Here is a 21,087-nt window from a genome sequence, read left to right on the forward strand (position 1 = left end):
TGCAAGTCCTGACTGGTTTAATTTACTAAAATGTAAAACTTTGCCCTGTCTGAGTTAAGTTCAATGCAAGAAGTATTGCGAGAATGATAGGAAAGGCAGACGAACTCAGAGCATGGATCAACACCTGAAATTATAAATTGTAGCCATTAGTGAAACTTAGTTGTGGGAGGGGCAGGACTGGGAGCTTAATATTCCGGGGTTCTGTTGTTTTAGACGCAACAGAGCCGGAGGAATTCAAGAAGGAGGGGTGGCGTTAATAGTCAAGGAAAATGTCATGGCAGTGCTCAGTCAGGACAGACTGGAGAACTTGTCTAGTGAGATGTTAGGGGTGGAAATGAGTAATCAGAAAGGTATGATGTGTTAATGGGGCTATATTACAGACCACCCAACAGTCCAACAGAGGAATGCAGACTGTTGCAAGAAACATAAGTTATACTAGATGATTTTAAATTTCCACAGCCTTGTCCTTTATTCTAACAAGAACATACAAATTTGGTACTCTCAAATTTCACCTTTGAAGGCCTTGCATTTACCAATCATCCCTTTGCCAGAAAACAGCCAATTCCAATCACCACTTTTCAGGCGCTTTCTGATGCCATCAAAATCTTGAAATTGATGGAATGGTAATCACTAGATCTAACGTGTTTCCCTCCACACTTTACATACACCTGCCTGTCTTATTTCCTAATAGTTCTCCCCATGTTCCTGGGTTCTGCCATTCATCAGCACACTACAGGCAGTTTACTGTGGCTAATTGGTGTACCATCCTGCACAGTTTGGGGATGTAGGAGGAAAAGACATGCACACTGGAGGAAGCTCAAGTGCACATAGGACCACAGCCAACATGCAAGGTCAGAATTGGACCAAGGATTCTGCTGCTGTGAGCTAGCAGCTCTGCTGCGGCACCATTGTGCCACAGCTGGACTTGATTCCTTTCTTGAAGATGGTCATGGTTGCAGCTTTTCTGAAGTCCCCTGGAATATCCCAGATGTGAACTTCAAGGCTGTAGATTTGTGACTGAAGCTCTACATGTCCAGTTTGACGTTTGACATTTTCACTGGGGATACAACCTCTTTCTCATTATTTTTCAGTTGAAATACAGCTCTTGCCACTCCTTGTAGCAATGAGGATGGCCTGGATAGGCTGCTCTGCAATGGAGATCAGGTGACTCATATCAAGCGACACAGTTGATGCTGAGAAGATTATGAACTCTTTCTCCCAGTGGGTATTAACTGTCTCTTTGTTCTTGACCCAGTGTTTTCTTGTTTCTGAATCTGAGTTGGACGGGGCTTGTGTGGAGGTGCTGCAGATGGCATTAACTGTGTTGAGGAATCCAGATAGATCATGACTCTCAGTGAATCATTGACCCTCATGCAATCTCTCCATTCACTATCTGTTTGTTAGTTCATGTGTTTTCCTCTGGACCTCTTCCCTCAGGAACCTACAGATCTTTTACTTTTCCTTTGAAGGACATCTAGATCATATGTTCTTGATCCAGGAACATCTTATGTTTGTGATTAATTCACTCTTATCAGTCCAGTTCTTTCCATTAGAGAAGCTAAGAGTATTGTCACTCAAGCAGTTATGGAGAACCTTAGGAAAGCCCAGAAGCTGTGAATATCTTGTGGTCTTGTAGGCTGGGAGATAACACATTGTGAAGAGACAGTTTTGTAGGATTCTTGTGATCACCTTATGACCAGAAAGAACTTCAAAATATGAAAACTTTTTCTTCCAAAGAAAATTTCCATTTGAAGGTATAATGTTATACTTAACATATGCAATCAGCGGCCACTTTATCAGGTACACCTTTATGGCTGCTTGTTAATACAAATATCTAATCAGATAATCATATGGCAGCAACTCAATGCATTTAAACATTCAGACATGGTCAAGAGGTATGGTTATTGTTCAGACCAAATATCAGAATGGGGAAGTTACGTGATCTAAGTGATCTTGACTGCAGAATGTTTGCTGGTGCCAGATGGGGTGATTTGAATATCTCAGAAACTGTTGATCTCCTGGGATTTTTATGCACAACAGTTTCTAGAGTTTACAGAGAATGGTGTGAGAAACAAAAAGACATCCCGTGATTGGCAGTTCTGTGGGCAAAAACATCTTATTAATGAGAAAGGCCAAAGGAGAATGGTGAGACTGGTACAAGTTGACAGGAAGATGTCTGTCACTCAAATATCCATGCGTTACAACAATAGTATGCAGAAGAGCATCCTGAATGTACAAGCATGTCAAACCTTGAAGTGGATGGTCTACAGCAGTAGATGACCACAAACATTCACTCAATGACCACTTTATTAGGTACAGGAGGTTCTCAGTAAAGTGGCCTCTGAGTGTATGTTGTAATAATATCATTCCATATCATTTAAAAAAAATGTCACTTTGTCTCTCTGCAAATGCTCGGTGTTGGTAGCAAAGGAGCAATTGAATAATTTTGCACAAATTGAAGCCACATTGCCCATTCTGCCGTAGTGCTCTGCAGGAACTCATTGCAGGCATTCCTTAGGCCCCTGTAGTGCACCCTACCTTCTGCAGCTGCTTTATTAATGATCTTACTTCTACCATTAAGTCAGAAGTGTGGGGATGTTCATCAATGAGTGCATGAAGTCAAATTCTGATTAAAATCTCCTCATACCATAATTAAACCCATACCTGCAAGCAGTGCTAGCAAACTACACAGCTAACGGAGGTGTCCTGCTGACAGTTCATGAAACTACTTCTTTTAATTTTTCTTTCAAATATGATTCTACAGCTAAGGTGCATGTGATTGAAACCTGTGCTTACATTTTGATGGTATGTTTTGGGGCCGACTGAGCAATCTGGTGCTTTGATGTCTCTGAGTTCACAGAGGTTTGTTGCAGAGTGTGCAGCCTGCAGACGATGCGTGAGCCCATGATTGACTTCAGTGCTTCTCTCTGATTGAGGCATTGAGGGTGTGAGCCCATGAATGACTCCATTGTTTCTCTCCGATTGAGACATTGAGCAAGGTTGAAGAACGAGGGCAGAGAATGGGTGGCTGTTTGGCGCGGTCTGTCTGTGGTTAACTAGTCTTCCTCCTGCTAGCTGCTGTTAGAGGAAAGTGCAGGTGTCTTGGGATCCACGTTACCAGGATTGATCGGCAAGGCTCTGGTCTCATTTGGGGTGTGTGAGGTTCATGTTGCATGTATTTCTGGGTTCTGGTTACACTTTTCGAGCAGTTTGATCAATGTAGACTGGGGAACTTCGGCAAAGAGTGGCCTCGCAGACTGTATTGGCTAGTGGCGCGATGCTGAACTGAACTAAACTAAACACTATTGGATTCCTGTTTTGATGTTTGATATTCTGTATGTTGTTGGCTCGCCTTTTACGGTCAACACAAATTTTTTTTTTTGTTTTTTTTGCTCGTTGGGTGTTTGATGTTTTCCTGAACGGATTCCTTGGTGTTTCTTTGTTCTGTGGCTGTCTGCCGGAGGAGGAATCACAGAAATGTACTCTGTGATAATAAATGTACTTTGAATTTGAAAATCCGAAGAGATTGTGGATAAGGAGCTGAGAAAGAGGATGAGAGGATTAACATCATTTGGGCAGAGTTTGAATTATGGATAAAAGAATTATGCACTATGTTCCACAGCGTAGGACAACAATATATGAACAAGTACTGCACAAAGTGTTTGGGTGAAACCCTGTGACTGAACAGATTGCAATGTGTGTAGAGTTCATGTAACGGTGTAGTTGGATGCAGAATAACATGAAAATTAGATCTGCGACACATTCCTAAACCAACCCTGTGCACCTCCCCTTTAAATTCCACAGACTAGCTTTAACTGGGCCTAGGTTCTTGTGACATTGGGATCTCCTGCGGAGGCGCTAATCAGCCTAACAACAGGTTTAATATTAGCTAATGAGCAGGCAGCGTGATGTCTGCACCAGCTCACACAAGCACACGCTAGTGTGATCCCTGCACAACATTGTTCATTAGTATTCAGTTTATTTCTCTCTATTTTGTTTGCCACGTTCAGGGAACTCTCTCAGCACTTTCCCGATGTTAAGTCATAGGTCTATTATGTCCGGAACTTGTGTTCATGCCTCCAATTTCATAACCAGCAGCAAACCTAGTGGGATATATATATATAGATGTTGTAATTTACCTGAAGAATGTTCTTGAAATTGGTTTCTGAATTAGATAGATAAGATGCCTTATTGATCTCGAAGGAAATCACAGTAGCATTACAAGTGCACGGATAAACAAATATTAGAGAGAAGTAAGAAAGTATTAAAAAACTAAATTACCTTAAAAGTAAGACGTACAAGATTTACAGGTTCACACTGATAAGATGGTAGTGCAAGAATTACCCCAATATTATACAGTAATGGGTGCATATTCACACCATCCAGTTAAGAAGTGATGGTAGTGTTGCACAGGGAGTCCGCAATAGCAGGGTGTGTTATTAAACAGAGCTCCACTCTCCCCTTCTCTTTCTCCCCAGGCTTCCCATCCCATGATCCTTTCCCTTCTCCAGCCTGGTATCCCTTTTGCCAATCACCTCTCCAGCTCTGAGATCCATCCCCCTTTTGTCTTCTTCTATCATTTTAGATCTCCCCCTCCCCCGCCCACTTTCAAATCTCTTACTATCTCTTCTTTCAGTTAGTCCTGACGAAGGGTCTCGGCCCGAAACGTCGACTGTACCTCTTCCTATAGAAGCTGCCTGGCCTGCTGTGTTCACCGGCACTTTTTGTGTGTGTTGCTTGAAATTCCAGCATCTGCAGATTTCCTCGTGTTTGAGTGTTCTTTTCCATCATAGATTGTCTGTATCAGTAGTATGAACCCAGACGGACTTCTTCCATGCAGATTTACGATGGTTTTATGAAAGGGAAATCATGTTTGACAAGTTCATTGTCCCTCTTTGAGGACAGTGTTGTTAATAGTGAAGAAGGTTATCATAGATTACAGGAGGATCCTGATAAGTTAGAGAAGTGGCCAAGGAGTAGCAAATGGATCTCAATTCAGGTAAGTGGGAGATGATGAATTTTGGAAAGTCAAACTAGCGTAGGATTTTTACTATTGGCTCTAGGACACTGAGGAGTTTAACAGAACAGGAGGACCTAGGAATGCAAGTGCATAGTTCATTGAAAGTGGCATCACAGGTAGACAGGATGGTCAAAATGGTGTTTAGTACCTTGGCCTTCATCAGCCAGGGTATTGAATATTAAAATTGGGACATCATGTTGCAATTGTATAAACTGTTGGTGAGGCTGCACTGGTATACAGCTTTGGACACCCTGATGTGGTTAAATTAGAAGGATTTGTGTGGATATTGCCAAGGCTAGAGAGCTTAAGTAAAAGGGAGAGGTTTGCCACACTAGATCTGTATTCCTTGGAAGATAGGAGGATAAATGGTAACCTTAGAGAAATGTTTAAAATTATGAGAGGCAAAGACAAGGTAACAGTCTTTTCTGCAGTGCAGGGAAGTCCAAACCTGGGCATAAATTTCAGTGAAAGGGGAAAGATTTAAATAAAGGGGACTTGAGGGGCAACTTTTTCATTCAAAGGGTATTAAATGTAGGGAACAAGCTGCCAGAGGTAATGATACCATTTAGGAAGCAGTTAGAGGGCTGGGGCTTGCAGGGATATGGGCCAAACCCAGGAAATTAGGACTAACTGGAACATGTGTTCAGTGTGGACTTGTTGGGCTGAAGAGCTATATACATGCTGTATTGTTCCATCACAAGGAGCAGAGTTTTCAGAATAATTTATTATAGAGATGAGGAGGACATTCTTCTGTCAGAGAGTGCAGAATCTTTATAGTACTAATTGTGGTGCTGGAATAATTGAGTGCAAGGATCAAATAGAAAAGGATTTTGGACTTCAGGGGAGTCAAAGGTTAAGGGGATCTGACAGGAAAATTAAGTTGAGACCAACCTACTGCTAAATGAGAGTGCAGTTCAAAGGGCTGTATCACGTGCTCCTGCTCCCATTTCTTATGTTCTTATCCAGTAAGAAAGATCTTAAAAGCTGCTTTAGAATACACTGCTGGAAGAGAATAGAAGCAGTGATGTAATGAAAGCAGTGTCTGTCCCTGGAGTACCTAGGTAACAGAATCCTCTCCTCATTTTGTCCAGTCCATGAAAACCTTCAAAAGAATGAGTGTAGATTTTAAATCATGACATATACAATTCTATGTGTAATTACGTTGCAAAGAATTAGAGACTGAATTTTTTTTCAGTCATTTAATTATTGTTAGATTCATAACATATACGAACAAACAAAATGATCCATAAGTCTATGTTTTCAATAAATATTCTTTCTGCTTCTCCCAATGCTGTTCTTCAGGCCGAAATCCATACTGCATTGACAAGAATTATGCTGGGACTCTAATCATTTGGGACAGGATATTTGGTGAGTGAGAAAAAACTGCTCTTCTTTGGTAGATTGGTAAAAAATCTAAGCATCTGTTAAACTAGCCAGGAAGATAGTGTGTGAGTAAGGTAGTGGCAGCTTATAAAATTCATAGAAGTATTTTGAATACAAGTATTTGGACAGCAGAAAACAACGCTACAGGTAAAACATCCCTCCCTCTGAAAGCTCTTAGTGGCCATAATGGCTAACTTGCTTTTGGCATTCATGTATCATAGAATTCTGTGAAAACGCCTGTCAGTTTGCTTCCTGTAACCCAGTTCAATAGATTCTATTTTCCAGGGCTGAAAAAAAATCAGAGACTGGATATAAAAGTATCAGGAGGCATTCTCACAAGGGATATTCCTATAGAATTTCCAGGGCAGTGGGAAGGCATATGGCATGGTCAGTAGTTCCATATTCAATCACATAGGAACCACACCTCTTAAATCAACATTCTTCAGCAAAAGGCTCGACATTACTCATCCCTTATACAGAACAAATTGTAACAGAGTGCAGACATAAGTTGTACAATGAATGAGAGCAACACATTGTAAATAACAAAAAGGCAAAGAGAATAAAAAATAATGTGCATCTAATCTTTATGCTAATCTGCTTATACTTTCATGATGGTTTCCTAGACTGCTACAGATTTCACATATGTGACAAGTGTTCTTCAATAATTCCAATTATAATTATGTATTTTAAAGGGAAAGGAATGGAGATCATTGCATATGTTTTTGTGCTGATTCATCCTTGCAGAATTGAGTCTTGAATTGTGACCTCCCAGGGTCCTTTTCCAACCTGAAATGTGCTGATAACTCTGGAAGCAAACTACTTTTGGGTGCATGGGATTCCCCAGCCTGAATCATTACCCTGTAAATTGAAGTCAATGACGCCTGTTGACCTTGATTAAAATGGCCTGAAAATGGGAAAAAATATACCATTCGTTTCTTCCGAGTTCTTTGGCTTGACCAGCAGTCCTTAACAGATCTTCTGGAGATTGTTTAAAAATAAGTTGTATTTTTTAAAATAGATTATGCAGAGACAGAAACAGGATCAGGAATACTGTGTCTCAGGCATCTTAAGGATTGAACAGCCAATCCCTGAAAAAAATGCAACCGAGGTGCAGTGGAAGACCATTACTACCCTTTAGCCTGTTCCCTCATTCAGTTAGTTTATAGCCCTACATCTATCTGCAACCTTTACCACCCTTATCTTGTAAAATTGCTGCCTTTTGAAATTTTCCATAACATTTTTGAGGGGGAAATATAAAAAAAAGCAAATGGTATAGGTGACTGTGAAGTAGAATTTGAATGATGTTCTGTTCCGAGTAGCAGCTAGCTGTTAACTCGGTCTTACCTGATGACTTACTTTGGTCCTGACTCCAAATGTATAAGGTCACTGGTAGTGACCAGTGTCAATAATTTCTTTATATACAGTAGTCCTCATGCCTGCCTTCTTTTTCGATTCTCACTATTCTGCTACAATGTTCTGGTGCACAGTGATGAATTCTCCTGAATTAACATAAGGCAAAGCTTTGTTTCATTACTTTACCCTGGAATCATGATCAGTTAAAGTTCTGTTAACTTTGTAATAAATGAAGAACTTGTACAGTATGTGAGACTTGTGTACAATGTATTCACTGGAAGGGCACAGCTGTCTTCTTACAATTTGCCTGTCACAGACCCTATTGGGTGGTGGGTGGTGAACTTTTGAAAAGCTACTTTTGCTTACAGAGATCGTGAGCTCAGTAATACTGAAGTGTTGGATATCTTCCCAAATGGGTGAAATTGGACATAAATTGCCTGTCGGTTGGGATCTTCGCAAAGCAATTACCTGTCTTACATGTAAATTATTTCTTATCAGCCTAACTGAGCATGCAGCTGTCTGGGTATACATCTCCTTGTCAAAGTCAGGTTTTACTGATGACATTCAATAATAGCACTTAGGTACAAGTCAAAGAATTCTAAACATTGCAGTCCATTTAATGTGTCAAAATATATTAATTTTTTCATTATTTTTGAGGGGTGACTTTCAGTCAACTATTTTCTGAATGCTAGTGAATAAGAATGAAAGGCCTTGAGTATGGCACTGCGTTCTTGTAATTCTTAGAATTTTCTCATTACACCTGGCTTTGGCACCGAGAGTTGTTTATCTTTACATTTGTTTAAGTCTCTTCAAAAATTTTTCCCAACATTTGACTAATTCTTTAGCTGATCTTTGGTCTTGACAGTTTTAATTTCTGAATGCCACTAATCACTTCAATAACCTGAATTCTTGTTGAAGTGCCTTGAATTTGCTGATCGATTAAAGCCCCACAACAATTGTTTACAACTATTTGACATTTTAAAATGGAGAGAAAGACCTCAAGGCACTTCACAAAAACATAAGGAAATGAGAGTTGTGAAATTAAAGAATGTGACCGAGATCTTGTTCGGGGTTGGTTTTTCTTTAAGGAGTTTCTTAAAGGGGGAGTAAGTTGGAGGTTTCTGAAAGGAAGTGTAGAGGCCCTCCCCACTCTTCATCACCTCTAACTCTTCTTTTCAGTGACTTACAAACTGAGCAACAATCTATTTATTTTCTTTGTGTGCTTTCCAGTAATGGAGGGAGCAATGGAAAGGCCTTTGAATATGTCAATCCTCATCAATAGTGACTTGTGCACATGAAAATTTTGCAAATATGGATCCTCATCTTAAAAACATCAATGACATAGCTCACATTGAACACTTAATGTGCTTTCCCAGATCCAAGGGATGTGTGCAGTATTATATATTTGCGCAATCTTCTCATAGTTATTAAATGGCTTGCATTAGATTGCAACAGTACCACAGAACCCCAGGAATATACTGTGGAACAATAAGTCTTCAATGTAAATGTATTTCCTTTCCTATCTCTGTTCATTATCAGGCAGACTGATACATGCATGGAGATTATAAAATTCTCTTCTCTCACCATTATCTTTCTCTGAATGTAAAGGTACCTTTGAACCAGAAAATGAAAAGATCATCTATGGCTTAACTCACCCAATCAATGCGTTTGGACCCTTCTGGGTGCAGGTACGTACATTTGCAGCTGGAAGCAAACATTTACTTTATTGTTAATTTATTAAACTTGATTCAAGATCTTACTTAGTGTTGAACCATATATGTTATATTGAGAGGTAATGATAATACCCTTTCAGGCAACTTATTTCTAACAGCATGGATATTTTAAATTGAGAGCTAAGAGTAAAATTTAACTAGTTTGCTTTGAAGACATATATACTCTAGTACCTTACAAAGGAAGCAGTGTGGTGTTGATATTATGAACATTTCTTGTATTTTCTGAGATTGAATTCTAACATTTTCTTAACTTCATAGATTTTTTCTATTGTTCAAAAAAATATTAATGAATGGAATTATAAATAGTTAGCCAGTATTTAACTTTGAAGGGTTTTTGTTTTCAATTTATAATGCGTAAGTGCTTGATCGTCAGTCTGTTATCAACATATTTCCATTTGGGAACATTGTGGCTGGTATTATTGGCTAACAGCATTATGCACATCATAGCATTTCTGACTTGCACAGCAGGGTACCACAGCACAGACATATGAAACTCATTGGTAGTCAGATGCTGACAGATCTGGTTTCCTGTTCCATCACTGCACTCAGAACTAAGTCTAGAAGCAGAACTCAGTCATATTGATGGATGCACATTGTTTCTGGCCTCCCTTTTTATCCCAGTCTTGTCTGGTATATCTACTGTGGACCTGTTAGAATGAGGTCATGTACCTGCATAGAAAAAGCAAATGCTTTGGTTTTTTATCTTTGTTTTATATAACATTTATTTTATATTTGATTTTATACCAGCAATTATGCATTTTAACTACACTCTGTGGCCACTTTATTAGGCCGCTCTTCCAACTAATAAAGTGGCCGCTGAGTGAATGCCCATGGTCATCTGCTGCTGTACCCCATCCACTTTAAGCTTTGATGTGCTGTGTGTTCAGAGATGCTCTTCTGCACGTCACTGTTGTAGCACCTGGTTATTTGAAGTTGCTGTCATCTTCCTGTCAGTTTGAACCAGTCTGGCTATTCTCCTCTAATCTCGCTCATTGACAAGACAGTTTTTTCCCACAGAACGGCCAATCACTGGATTTTTTTTATTTGATTTCCGCACCACTCTCTGTAAACTCTAGAGACTGTTGTGCGTGAAAATCGCAGGAGATCAGAAGTTCCTGAAATGAAGCCACCTCGTCTGGTACCAACATCATCCCACTTAGATCACAATTCTTCCCATTCTGATGTTTGGTCTGAATAACAACTGAATCCTTTGACTATGTCTGCAAGCTTTTATGCATTGAGTTTCTGTCACATGATTGGCTGATTAGTTATTTGCATTAATGTACAGGTATACCTAATAAAATGGCCACTGAGTATATCTTATATTTAATTTAAAAAATAATTAATTAAATACATTTTCAGTTGGTTTCAGTTGTTTCTGATTCAAGGATTGAGACTTCACCCCAACTGGGAAATCCAACATGTCCATACTCCATGTGGAATCTGACAGTGGAGTCCAGGAGGGAAATCACTAGTGAAACTTGGCCAGCAGGTTCAGCATTTCCGCATTCATAAGAGCCCAGAACTTGTGCCGTTTCTCCGGGGCTTAGCTCCAGCAGCATGCAGTGAAACTGCTGGCATTTCCCAGTGTGCCAGGTCATTAATTCAAGAGATCCAATCATACAGCTTGTGTATTCCTTTTCGGAGAGGCTGCTTGACAATCAACTCCATCTTGTATTGCTGTTCACATTGTAAGCAACCCGAAAATTTGATCGCTTTTAGTCACTTTTAAATATTTACCGCTGTGGCAACGGCAGCTACTGACCAACACGCGTTCCCAGTCAAGTACAAATAAGAAAAGAGATAATAGAGCTGCCTCTGCCCATGCGTTGCCGCAAAGACCAGGTGCCAGATAACAGGATCTAGAACTCCCACAATAACCTTAAATCAGAGTAAATAAGTTAAGATTTTAACATTTATAGACTTGATTTTAAGTCGGTACTTGCATGTTCATGAGGTATCTCTTCCATGGCATGTTCTCAATGATATATTGCACTGGTAAATCCTTATATCTTAATCACTTCTGTGAGAGCAAGCAAGGCATAAAAGCATCTTGAGCCTCACTGTCAGACAGTGTGGACACAACAGTAACATTATCGACAAAGGTTCTATACTAATTAACTTGTAACCATGGGGGCTAATACCAAGTTATGTATGTAAAGATACTGGCCATTTAATCGACAATTTCAGTGGTCCTTTACATGGCAAAAGTATTCAGGACAAGTATTGCACCTCTTAGGTTCATAGAGTCATAGATAAGTACATACAGCAAAAAAACAGGCTCTTCAGCCCATCTAGTCAATGCTGATACCATTTAAACTTCCATCTACCTGCACTGGGACCATAGCCCTCCATATCTTCACTATCCATGAACCTATCCACATTACTCTGAAATGGTGAAATTGAGTTTGCATGGACCACTTGTGCTGCCAGCTCATTCCACACTCTCACGGCCCTCTGGGTGAAGAAGTTTCCCCTCAATTTCCCCTTAAGCTTCTCACCTTTCACCTTTAAGCCATTACCTCTAGTTGTAGTCCCACCCAACCTCAGTGGAAAAAGCCTGCTTGCATTTACCCTAACCATACCCCTCAGAATTTTGTAAACCTCTATCAAATCTCCTCTCAATCTTGTACATTCTAAAGAATACAGTCCTAACCTATTCAATCTTTGCTTGTAACTCAGGTCCTCCAGACCCGGCAACATCCTTGAGAATTTTCTCTGAATTCTTTCAACTTTGTTTATATCTTTCCTGTAGATAGGTGACCAAAGCAGCACACAATACTCCATATTTGGCCTCACCAACCATGTTATACAACTTCAACATAACATTTCATCTTCTATGCTCAATACATTGATCTATGAAGGTCAATGTGCTAAAAGATTTCTTTATGACCCTCTCTACCCGTGATGACACTTCCTACAAATTATGTACCTGTATTCCCAGATCCCTTTTTCTACCACACTCCTCAGTGCCCATTCACTGTATAAGACCTACCCTGGTTGGTCCTACCAAAGTGCACAACCTTGCACTTGTCTGCATTAAATTCCATCTGCCATTTTTTCAGCCAATTTCTCCAGCTGATGCCAATTCCTCTGCAAGCCATGATAGCCTTCTTCACTGTCAATTATACCTGAACCTTGGTGTCATCTGCATGTAGGAATTTGCTTTTCCAATTAACCACATTATCATCCAGATCACTGGTATAGATGACAAACAACTATGGACCCAACACTGATCCCTGCCGCACACCACTCATTACAGGCCTCCGGTCTAAGAGGCAACCCTCTACTGCCACTGTCTAGCTTCTCCCACAAAGCCAATGTCTAATCCAATTTACTACCTCATCCTGAATGCTGAGTGACTGAACCTTGTTGACCAACTTCCCATGTGGGACCTTGTCAAATCCCTTACTCAAGTCCATGTAGACAATATCCACTGCCATGCCTTCATCCACTTTCCTGGTACCTTCCTCAAAAAACTCTATATGATTGGTTAGACACGATCTACCATGCACAAAACTATGTTGACTGTCCTTAATCAGTCCATGTCTATCCAAATACTTATTTGTCTAGCCCCTTAGAATACCTTCTAATAATTTTTCCACAACTGATACCAGACTCACTGGCCTTTAAATTCCTGGTTTCTGTTTAGAGCATTTTTTGAAACAGCAGAACATGATTAGCTCTCCTCCAATCCTCTGGTAACTCTAATGTTGCTAAACATCTCTGCTAGGCCCCGGAAATTTCTGCACTTGCCTCCCATAGGGTCCGAGGGAACAGCCTGTCAGGCCCTGGGGATTTATCCACCTTGATTTGTCTCAGGGCAGCAAACACCTCCTCCTCTGTAATCTGTACAAGGCCCATGAACTTGATGCCATTTTGCCTCACTTCTATAGACTCTCGACCCATCTTCTGAGGAAATATAGATGCAAAGAATGCATTTAAGATCTCCCCCAATTGTTTTGGCTCAACAATATGGATTGTCATTCTGGTCTTCCAGAGGAACAAATGTGGCCCTTGTAGTCCTTTTGCTCTTAACATATTTGTAGAATCCCTTAAGATTCTCATTCACTTTAGGATTCTCATTCACATTGTCTGCTGGACTTCATGCCTTCTTTTTGCCTTCCTGATTTCTTTATCAAGTGTTCTCTTGCATTTTTTGTACTCCATTAGCACCTCATTTGTCCCTCCTTGCCTATACCTGCTGTGCACATCCTTTTTTCTCTTAACCAGGGCCTCAATATCTCTTGAAAACCAATGTTCCCTACTCTTGTTATCTTTACTTTTTTTTCTGACAGGCACACACAAGGTTTGTACTGTCAAAATTTCACTTTTAAAGACTTCCTACTTTCCAAGTACACCTTGCAAACAGCCTATCCCAATCCACACTTGCAGATCATTTCTGACACCATCAAAATAGCCGTTCTCCAATTTAGAATCTCAACCTGCACACCAGACATATCTCCTTGCATATTTATTTTATAGTCGTAGTCATAGTCATAGCATACTTTATTGATCGCGGGGGAAGTTGGTTTTTGTTACAGTTGCACCATAAATAATTAAATAGTAATAAAACCATAAATAATTAAATAGTAATATGTAAATTATGCCAGGAAATAAGTCCAGGACCAGCCTATTGGCTCAGGGTGTCTGACCCTCCAAGGGAGGAGTTGTAAAGTTTGATGGCCACAGGCAGGAATGACTTCCTATGACGTTCTGTGTTGCATCTCGGTGGAATGAGTCTCTGGCTGAATGTACTCCTGTGCCCAACCAGTACATTATGTAGTGGATGGGAGACATTGTCCAAGATAGCATGCAACTTAGACAGCATTCTCTTTTCAGACACCACCATGAGAGAGTCCAGTTCCATCCCCACAACATCACTGGCCTTACGAATGAGTTTGTTGATTCTGTTGGTGTTTGCTACCCTCAGCCTGCTGCCCCAGCATACAACAGCAAACATGATAGCATTGGCCACCACAGACTCGTAGAACATCCTCAGCATCGTCCGGCAGATGTTAAAGGACCTTAGTCTCCTCAGGAAATAGAGACGGCTCTGACCCTTCTTGTAGACAGCCTCAGTGTTCTTTGACCAGTCCAGTTTATTGTCAATTCGTATCCCCAGGCATTCGTAATCCTCCACCATGTCCACACTCATCCCCTGGATGGAAACAGGGGTCACCGGTGCCTTAGTTCTCCTCAGGTCTACCACCAGCTCCTTAGTCTTTTTCACATTAAGCTGCAGATAATTCTGCTCACACCATGTGACAAAGTTTCCTACCGTTGCCCTGTACTCAGCCTCATCTCCCTTGCTGATGCATCCAACTATGGCAGAATCATCAGAAAACTTCTGAAGATGACAAGACTCTGTGCAGTAGTTGAAGTCAGAGGTGTAAATGGTGAAGAGAAAGGAAGACAAGACAGTCCCCTGTAGAGCCCCAGTGCTGCTGATCACTCTGTCAGACACACAGTGTTGCAAGCACACGTACTGTGGTCTGCCAGTCAGGTAATCAAGAATCCATGACACCAGGGAAGCATCCGCCTGCATCGCTGTCAGCTTCTCCCCCAGCAGGGCAGGGCGGATGGTGTTGAACGCACTGGAGAAGTCAAAAAACATGACCCTCACAGTGCTTGCTGTGAAACTAATGGCATGGTGGTCACTGGATGCCAAGTGTTCCCCTACATAAACTTCTGTCTTCTGCTTTGTCTTATTCCCTAACAGCAGATCCAATATTGCACGCTCTCTCGTTGGGTCTTCTACGTACTGATGAAAAAAACTTTCCTGAACACATTTGATAAACTCTAGCCCATCTAGTCCAGGAGTCCCCCAAACTTTTTTGCACCGTGAACCGGTTTAATATTGACAATATTCTTGCGGACCGGCCGACCGGGGGTGGGGTGGGGGGTTATATCATATCATATATATTCTGGTTAATCACGACCAGAATATATATGATAAGCCAACTATAAGTCACTTATCAGTGGCTGTTACACTCAATTTCGATTCTAAAAGGGTTTATCTAACGAATTTGATATTAAACACACAGCGCGTATTTTCCTCGCATGAATATAGTGATAAGTCAATTATAAGTCATAAGAGGTTTCCTTATGTCCAGTCTATTCCGCAATTTAGTTTTCATTGCACTCCTTGCAGAAAACTCCGCTTCGCAGAGATATGACGTTGAAAATGGAAGCAACGTTTTCAGTGCTTTCGTGGCTATCGCAGGATATTCAGCCTTGACTTTGAGCAAGAATGTCGGCAGAGATGTTATGTCAAACATACTTTTCAGCCCATTGTCATTTGCAAGCTTGAGGAGTTGATCTTCTTCCCGCGCTGACATGGATGATTCACCGGGGACATTCACAAATGGGTCACGGACCTACTCCTTTGCACGCCTTGGGTCATCTACGGTTGGGAAGTAACGCTCGAATTCTGCCGACTGTGAAGATAGGTGGTCGCACACCAGCTGTGAGCCTCAGTCTCTCCCAAATTCCCAGCTAATTTTGGGAACACGTCAAATATGCCCCTGTCCACTCGCCTTCCCTCAGTTCCAGTTTGGCTGTGAAAGCAGACACTTTGTCTGCCAACCTGAAGACAGTTGTTAATCTCCCCTGAAGTGATAAATTGAGTTCATTGAGCAGGTTGAAGATGTCACACAGATAAGCAAGTTTTGCTATCCACTATTTGTCATTGAAGTGGGCTGCCAGTGGTGACTTTCTCTTGAAAGAAATCTCTGTAGCTGCTCTCTTAACTCAAAAACCCTCCCTGGCTGGGGCTCTCCCCCTTGATAGGCACCTGACTTCAGTGTGTAAGAGAAGGCATTTGTGCTCTGCATCCATTTCCTCACAAAGCTGCTCAAACAGACATGAATTGAGGGCTTTTGCTTTGATGTGATTGATAACTTCAACAACATCACTCAATACGCTGTTAAGATCAGGTGACATTTTTCGGCTCGCCAGCATTTCCATGTGTGATACAGTGTGTAGACTGGCATTCAGGAGCAACCTCTTTTACTCGGGTAGTGAAACCAGACTCGTTAAGCCGTTCCAACAGCTGTGCTTCGATGTCCTCCGCTATGTCATCGATTCTCCTTGAAACTGTGGTAGCTGAAAGAGAAACCTGTGCCATCTTTTTAGCTGCAGCTTCTCCCAACAGTTCACGGCACATGTCCTTGGCAGCAGGCAGAATCAATTCTTCACCAACAGTGAAAGGCTTCTTAGCCTTAGCAATATGGCTAGCCACTAAATACGAAGTTCTCAGAGCAGCAGCATTTGTGGAGGTGGTGGCTGTCAGCACTTGCTTCTGTCTCGCTTGCTCACATTTGTTAGCTCAAAAAACTCAATGGGTTTGTCAGTGCAGTGTGCTTGGACTCAAGGTTCCGAAGCAGTTTTGAGGACTTCATTGCCTCATTAGACAGCTTGTCTCCACATATCACACACAGGGAGCTTGGAGCGTGCGAGTCACTGGTCCCAATAAAGTCATATTTTATGTATATATCAACACAGACTCCAAGCTCAAGCAAAAATGTGCAGTGAAAAGGAAGAACAAAAACATTGGATTGGTATTAACAACATGCCTGGTTCATTACGCTGTTCCATTTGATGGCATGTGCCAAAGCTTCACTCAATAAGTAGGTACAGTTGCAGTCACTGGAAATTAGTGACACCAGGCTTGGGATATCACTCCTGGAGTTCCTTGGGCAGCACCCCAGACCCAACACAAATTCAACTACTTCATCAATAACCTTTCTTCGACAGAGTTAGTGTGGGAATGATTGGGTTTGATCTTATTGAATGCTGGAGCAGGAACAAGGGAGCTAATGGCCTGGCCTTTACATAATTTCTTACATCCCTATACTTTTATATCAATAGTTCTTTACCATTGCTAATTCTAATCCTAAAACTCCCTAAGAACACAAAACAGAAGATACGCCAGGAGAATTGCAGTGGTTGAGGAAGTCAGCTGATCACACCTTCTCTAGGATCAGGCAAAAAATGTTGGCCTTGTCAGTGATGGCCAGATACTGAAAAATGTAAACAAAAATGTGTGGGATATCTGAGTATTTATTTGCCTAGTGCTATCTTTAAAGGGAGCAGTGTCTTTCTTATACAACGTGTTTGTGTGGGTTGTTCCACAAGTCTGCTTTCTTTCTCTCATTAATGCTGTGTGGTTGCATAGTATATTAATTTAACAGAGGTAGATAACAAGTAAACTTCCATGCAGGATTTTCTCCAGTTCCTCATGAACAATATTTTGGCCTGTACATTTACATATCAGTTGAACTATAAACCCTGCTTCTAGCTCCAGGCTGACAAGAGGGAACAAATTTCAGATGGGAAATACAAAAGTTCAAGTTTCCTGTGTGGCCCAGACAGTCATTTCATCTAGTTCATTTTCCATCCTCTGGTAGACCGGACTGGAAGGTGGCTGGAGATCAAATGGTAAATCCTGTAATAGAAGGATAAGGTGAGATTGGGGCATTATGGGAAGATGTGGGGGGAGGTGGAACTGATAATAATATGACAGGAAGTGGGGGGGATCCAGACATGGTGGAAGTTGAATTTGTCACAATCTTATAGAGCTTTTGCACTTGTTTTTTTTTTCTTTTATCCTCAGTTCCATCACCTCATTTACATTTGGAAGACATTTTGGGCTACCCCTGGCATTAGCAACAAAATTTCTGTTGTCATCAAAGGACCTGGATGGGAGCCAGGCAAACCAAGACTTGGTTACCATGAAGATCTTCCCGCGGTATGTAACGGCAAAATTCATTAGATAAATGAAGTGAGCGGGGGAGGGAAGAGATGGAATTAATCTCTTACCATCTTTTACAGTTTGTATATATCAAAACAAGAGAGTACATCACCACACAGAAGTATCCAATGGTGATTTTGGCAGTGTGTTTCAATTTATTTAAGATGATATGAGGTGTGGAGAGCAAGCTGAAGATGATCATTTCCTGTGTTTTCCTCCCACAGTGACCACCAATGGGAAGGTGAAAGCTGGAGAAAACTGCTTGTGGGTGATAGAAATATTGCACATGGAATAGTTGTTTTGATATGAAGGCAGCAAATGCTGGTAACAGTCAGCAAATAGGGCAGCATTTGTGGAAGCAAAAGTATAGTAATTCCTTCAGGAAGTATAAACTAGGCAGTATTTAAATAAATCATGGAGAATAGAAAGAATACTTATTGATAAGAAATTCACCTTAGATTGCAGGTGCTAAATGTTTGCAAGACTATTTGCCTTCAGTTTCACTGATTTTCTGACATTCATTCCCATTGAGAATAATGGAATAAATTTTGGGAGTTGAGTTTGCTATTCCTTATTGTTTAGCTCTCATAACAATCATCTTTAAAATAACAGGCGGCTCCAAGTCATAGCCAGTCTCGTTTATGAAAATTTCCAAAAACCTTTATCCTTTGTCTACCTAGGCATTTAAGATTGCAGTGTAAAAGCTGCCGAAATTTATGACAGCCACATTACCAAATGCTGAGACAGAACAAGCTGCTGTTTTCATTCCACATCCAATAGAAAGCATTGGCTGAATATGTGGATAGAGTTCTTGCATTTATGGAAACACAGGTGATTCTGCAGATGCTGGGAATTCAGAGTAAAACACATAAGATGTTGGAGAGATTTCTATGGAGATCTATGGAGAGGCCCAAACCATGGACTCTTTATTCCTCGTCATAGATACTGCCTGGACTGTTGAGTTCCTCCAGCACTTTGTGTGTGTTACTATTGCAATGATGATGTGTGCATATTAAGGCTATGACCATGTTATTGTTCAAGCATTTATTACTAATTATTGAATGAACTCTTCATATTTAGTGTCTAACAGTATTCTGCAATATTAGAAGTTTTCTTGGATGTCCCATTTGCTCATTTAATGAAACCTGGAAGAATTTTTGGCATTACTCCAAGGCAAAGTGTGGAGTTCTCTTATGTCCAATCCATTATTTACCTTTCAACATGCACTATCAAAAATAGAATCTGCTCTATAGTTTATTCACCTCAGAACTGTTTGTGAAACTTAGGGTTTACCATAGTGTATTTGAAAATGCAAGAGTTACTACTCAAAAAGAACTTATGAATTATGAGTCATATGACAATTCACATAAAATGCCATATACATTTTACTTTTCTGTGGTTTTGCATACTTTTGTTTCATGCTTTGGGGGAGAGAATGCCTGTCAAAATAACCAGTGTAATGTTTTCATATCAACATAAAAACATTTTCTTTTACTAATGTTCAAATAATGTAATTTCAAAACCTGGGTGTGATTTACTCCATCTACCTCAAATGTGCCTGTGAGTAATTATCACTGGTTAAGCAGAAGTGGCTAATTTTCATAGAATTAACTGTTTATAAAAGAACAATTGAAGTGCCCCCCTTCGTTAAACATGACCCTTCCATTCATATGAATGCTATTATGTGGTTTTATTCTCTGTAGGTAGTAATTGACATCTACCTGCTCATTCATAATTGTACTATGTACCGATTGGCTTTGATATTATTAAGGGGGAAGCCTTCATTAAAAGAAATACATTTCCACTTTATCAGAATATTCCAATGCTTTTGAAATGTCACTTGTAACACAAACAGCTCAAACAGTTCCACTACAAGCAGCAAGATAAATGATCAGATAACCTGCTTTTTCTATGTTTGATGTGGGCAATCGTTCCTATTCATGTGTGAGTATAATATTATGTCAGTAGTGTATTGAAGTGTTAGCTCAGGAAGACTATAGAGTTGGATTTTCTGGTTAATGGCTGCAGGGGTAGAAAATACTGTTGAGGTAAGATTTCATATGAAGCATGCTGTGAGGAACATTACTTTCTAATCTTACCTAACTTCATTGTTCCAACATATTAGGACTTGGCTTATGTACTGTTGGGTGAGGGATTGATGCCATGATCTAGTGACCTCAAAATGTGAGTGCCATCTTTGATCCAAGACTGGCACTAAGTAAAGTTCTCTCTTTGCCTCATGACATGTTCCCATTGCCATTTGTAGAGACTGGACATCAGAATATGAGGTATTCTTCTTCTTCTTCTTAGAAGTCTGTCATGGAACGACGATGACATCAGTGACACCTCTGATAAGAGGGAAGGCTGAACGTGGAAATATAGATACCCCCGCAGGCCAGGCATGTTATGGCTATTCAAGGGTTGGGTTGAGTCTCCCTCGCGGTCCTGGCACTTTTGATCAAGGTCCTTCGGCTGCTGCTCTTCAAATGTGCTGGTGCCTTTGTAGACTGCCAGGTGACAGGCGTTGCGGTCTTTGGCCAAGGCCTCCAAACCAGTCACGGGGATATTGCTTGCCTTCAAGGACACTTTCACGCAATCTTTATAGTGCTTTGTGGGGCCTCCCTGCTTTCTGCTGCCTTGTGTCAGTTCGGAAAAGAATACCGTTTTTGGAAGGCGGTTGTCTTCCATCCAGACCACATGTTCAACTCTTCAAAGTTGAGCCTTCATGGTCAGTGTCTCTGTGCCAGAGCTCTCGGCCCTAGTAGCACTTCTGTGGTGGGGACTCTGTCTTGCCACGAGATGCCCATGATCTTGTGAAGGCATCGCAGGTGGAACTGGTCAAG

General features: G+C 40.8%; 1 protein-coding gene and 1 long non-coding RNA gene across 4 annotated transcripts in view; one reads left to right on the plus strand and one right to left on the minus strand.

The window, feature by feature from the left end:
- Positions 1–21,087, plus strand: part of agmo (alkylglycerol monooxygenase) — a 393,034-nt gene that overhangs the window by 233,751 nt on the left and 138,196 nt on the right. For all 3 annotated transcript variants that reach the window (XM_072253381.1, XM_072253382.1, XM_072253383.1), the window contains exons 7-9: positions 6,323–6,388; positions 9,365–9,444; positions 18,107–18,241. In XM_072253381.1, the coding sequence (XP_072109482.1) occupies positions 6,323–6,388; positions 9,365–9,444; positions 18,107–18,241 (281 nt within the window). The remainder of the gene's footprint in view (positions 1–6,322; positions 6,389–9,364; positions 9,445–18,106; positions 18,242–21,087) is intronic.
- The window catches only part of LOC140195294 (uncharacterized), a 129,684-nt gene that overhangs the window by 13,089 nt on the left and 95,508 nt on the right, over positions 1–21,087 (minus strand). The gene's annotated exons all lie outside the window — the stretch shown is intronic.

The sequence above is a fragment of the Mobula birostris genome, chromosome 3 (genome assembly GCF_030028105.1).
Source record: "Mobula birostris isolate sMobBir1 chromosome 3, sMobBir1.hap1, whole genome shotgun sequence".
Classification (NCBI taxonomy): Eukaryota; Metazoa; Chordata; class Chondrichthyes; order Myliobatiformes; family Myliobatidae; genus Mobula; species Mobula birostris.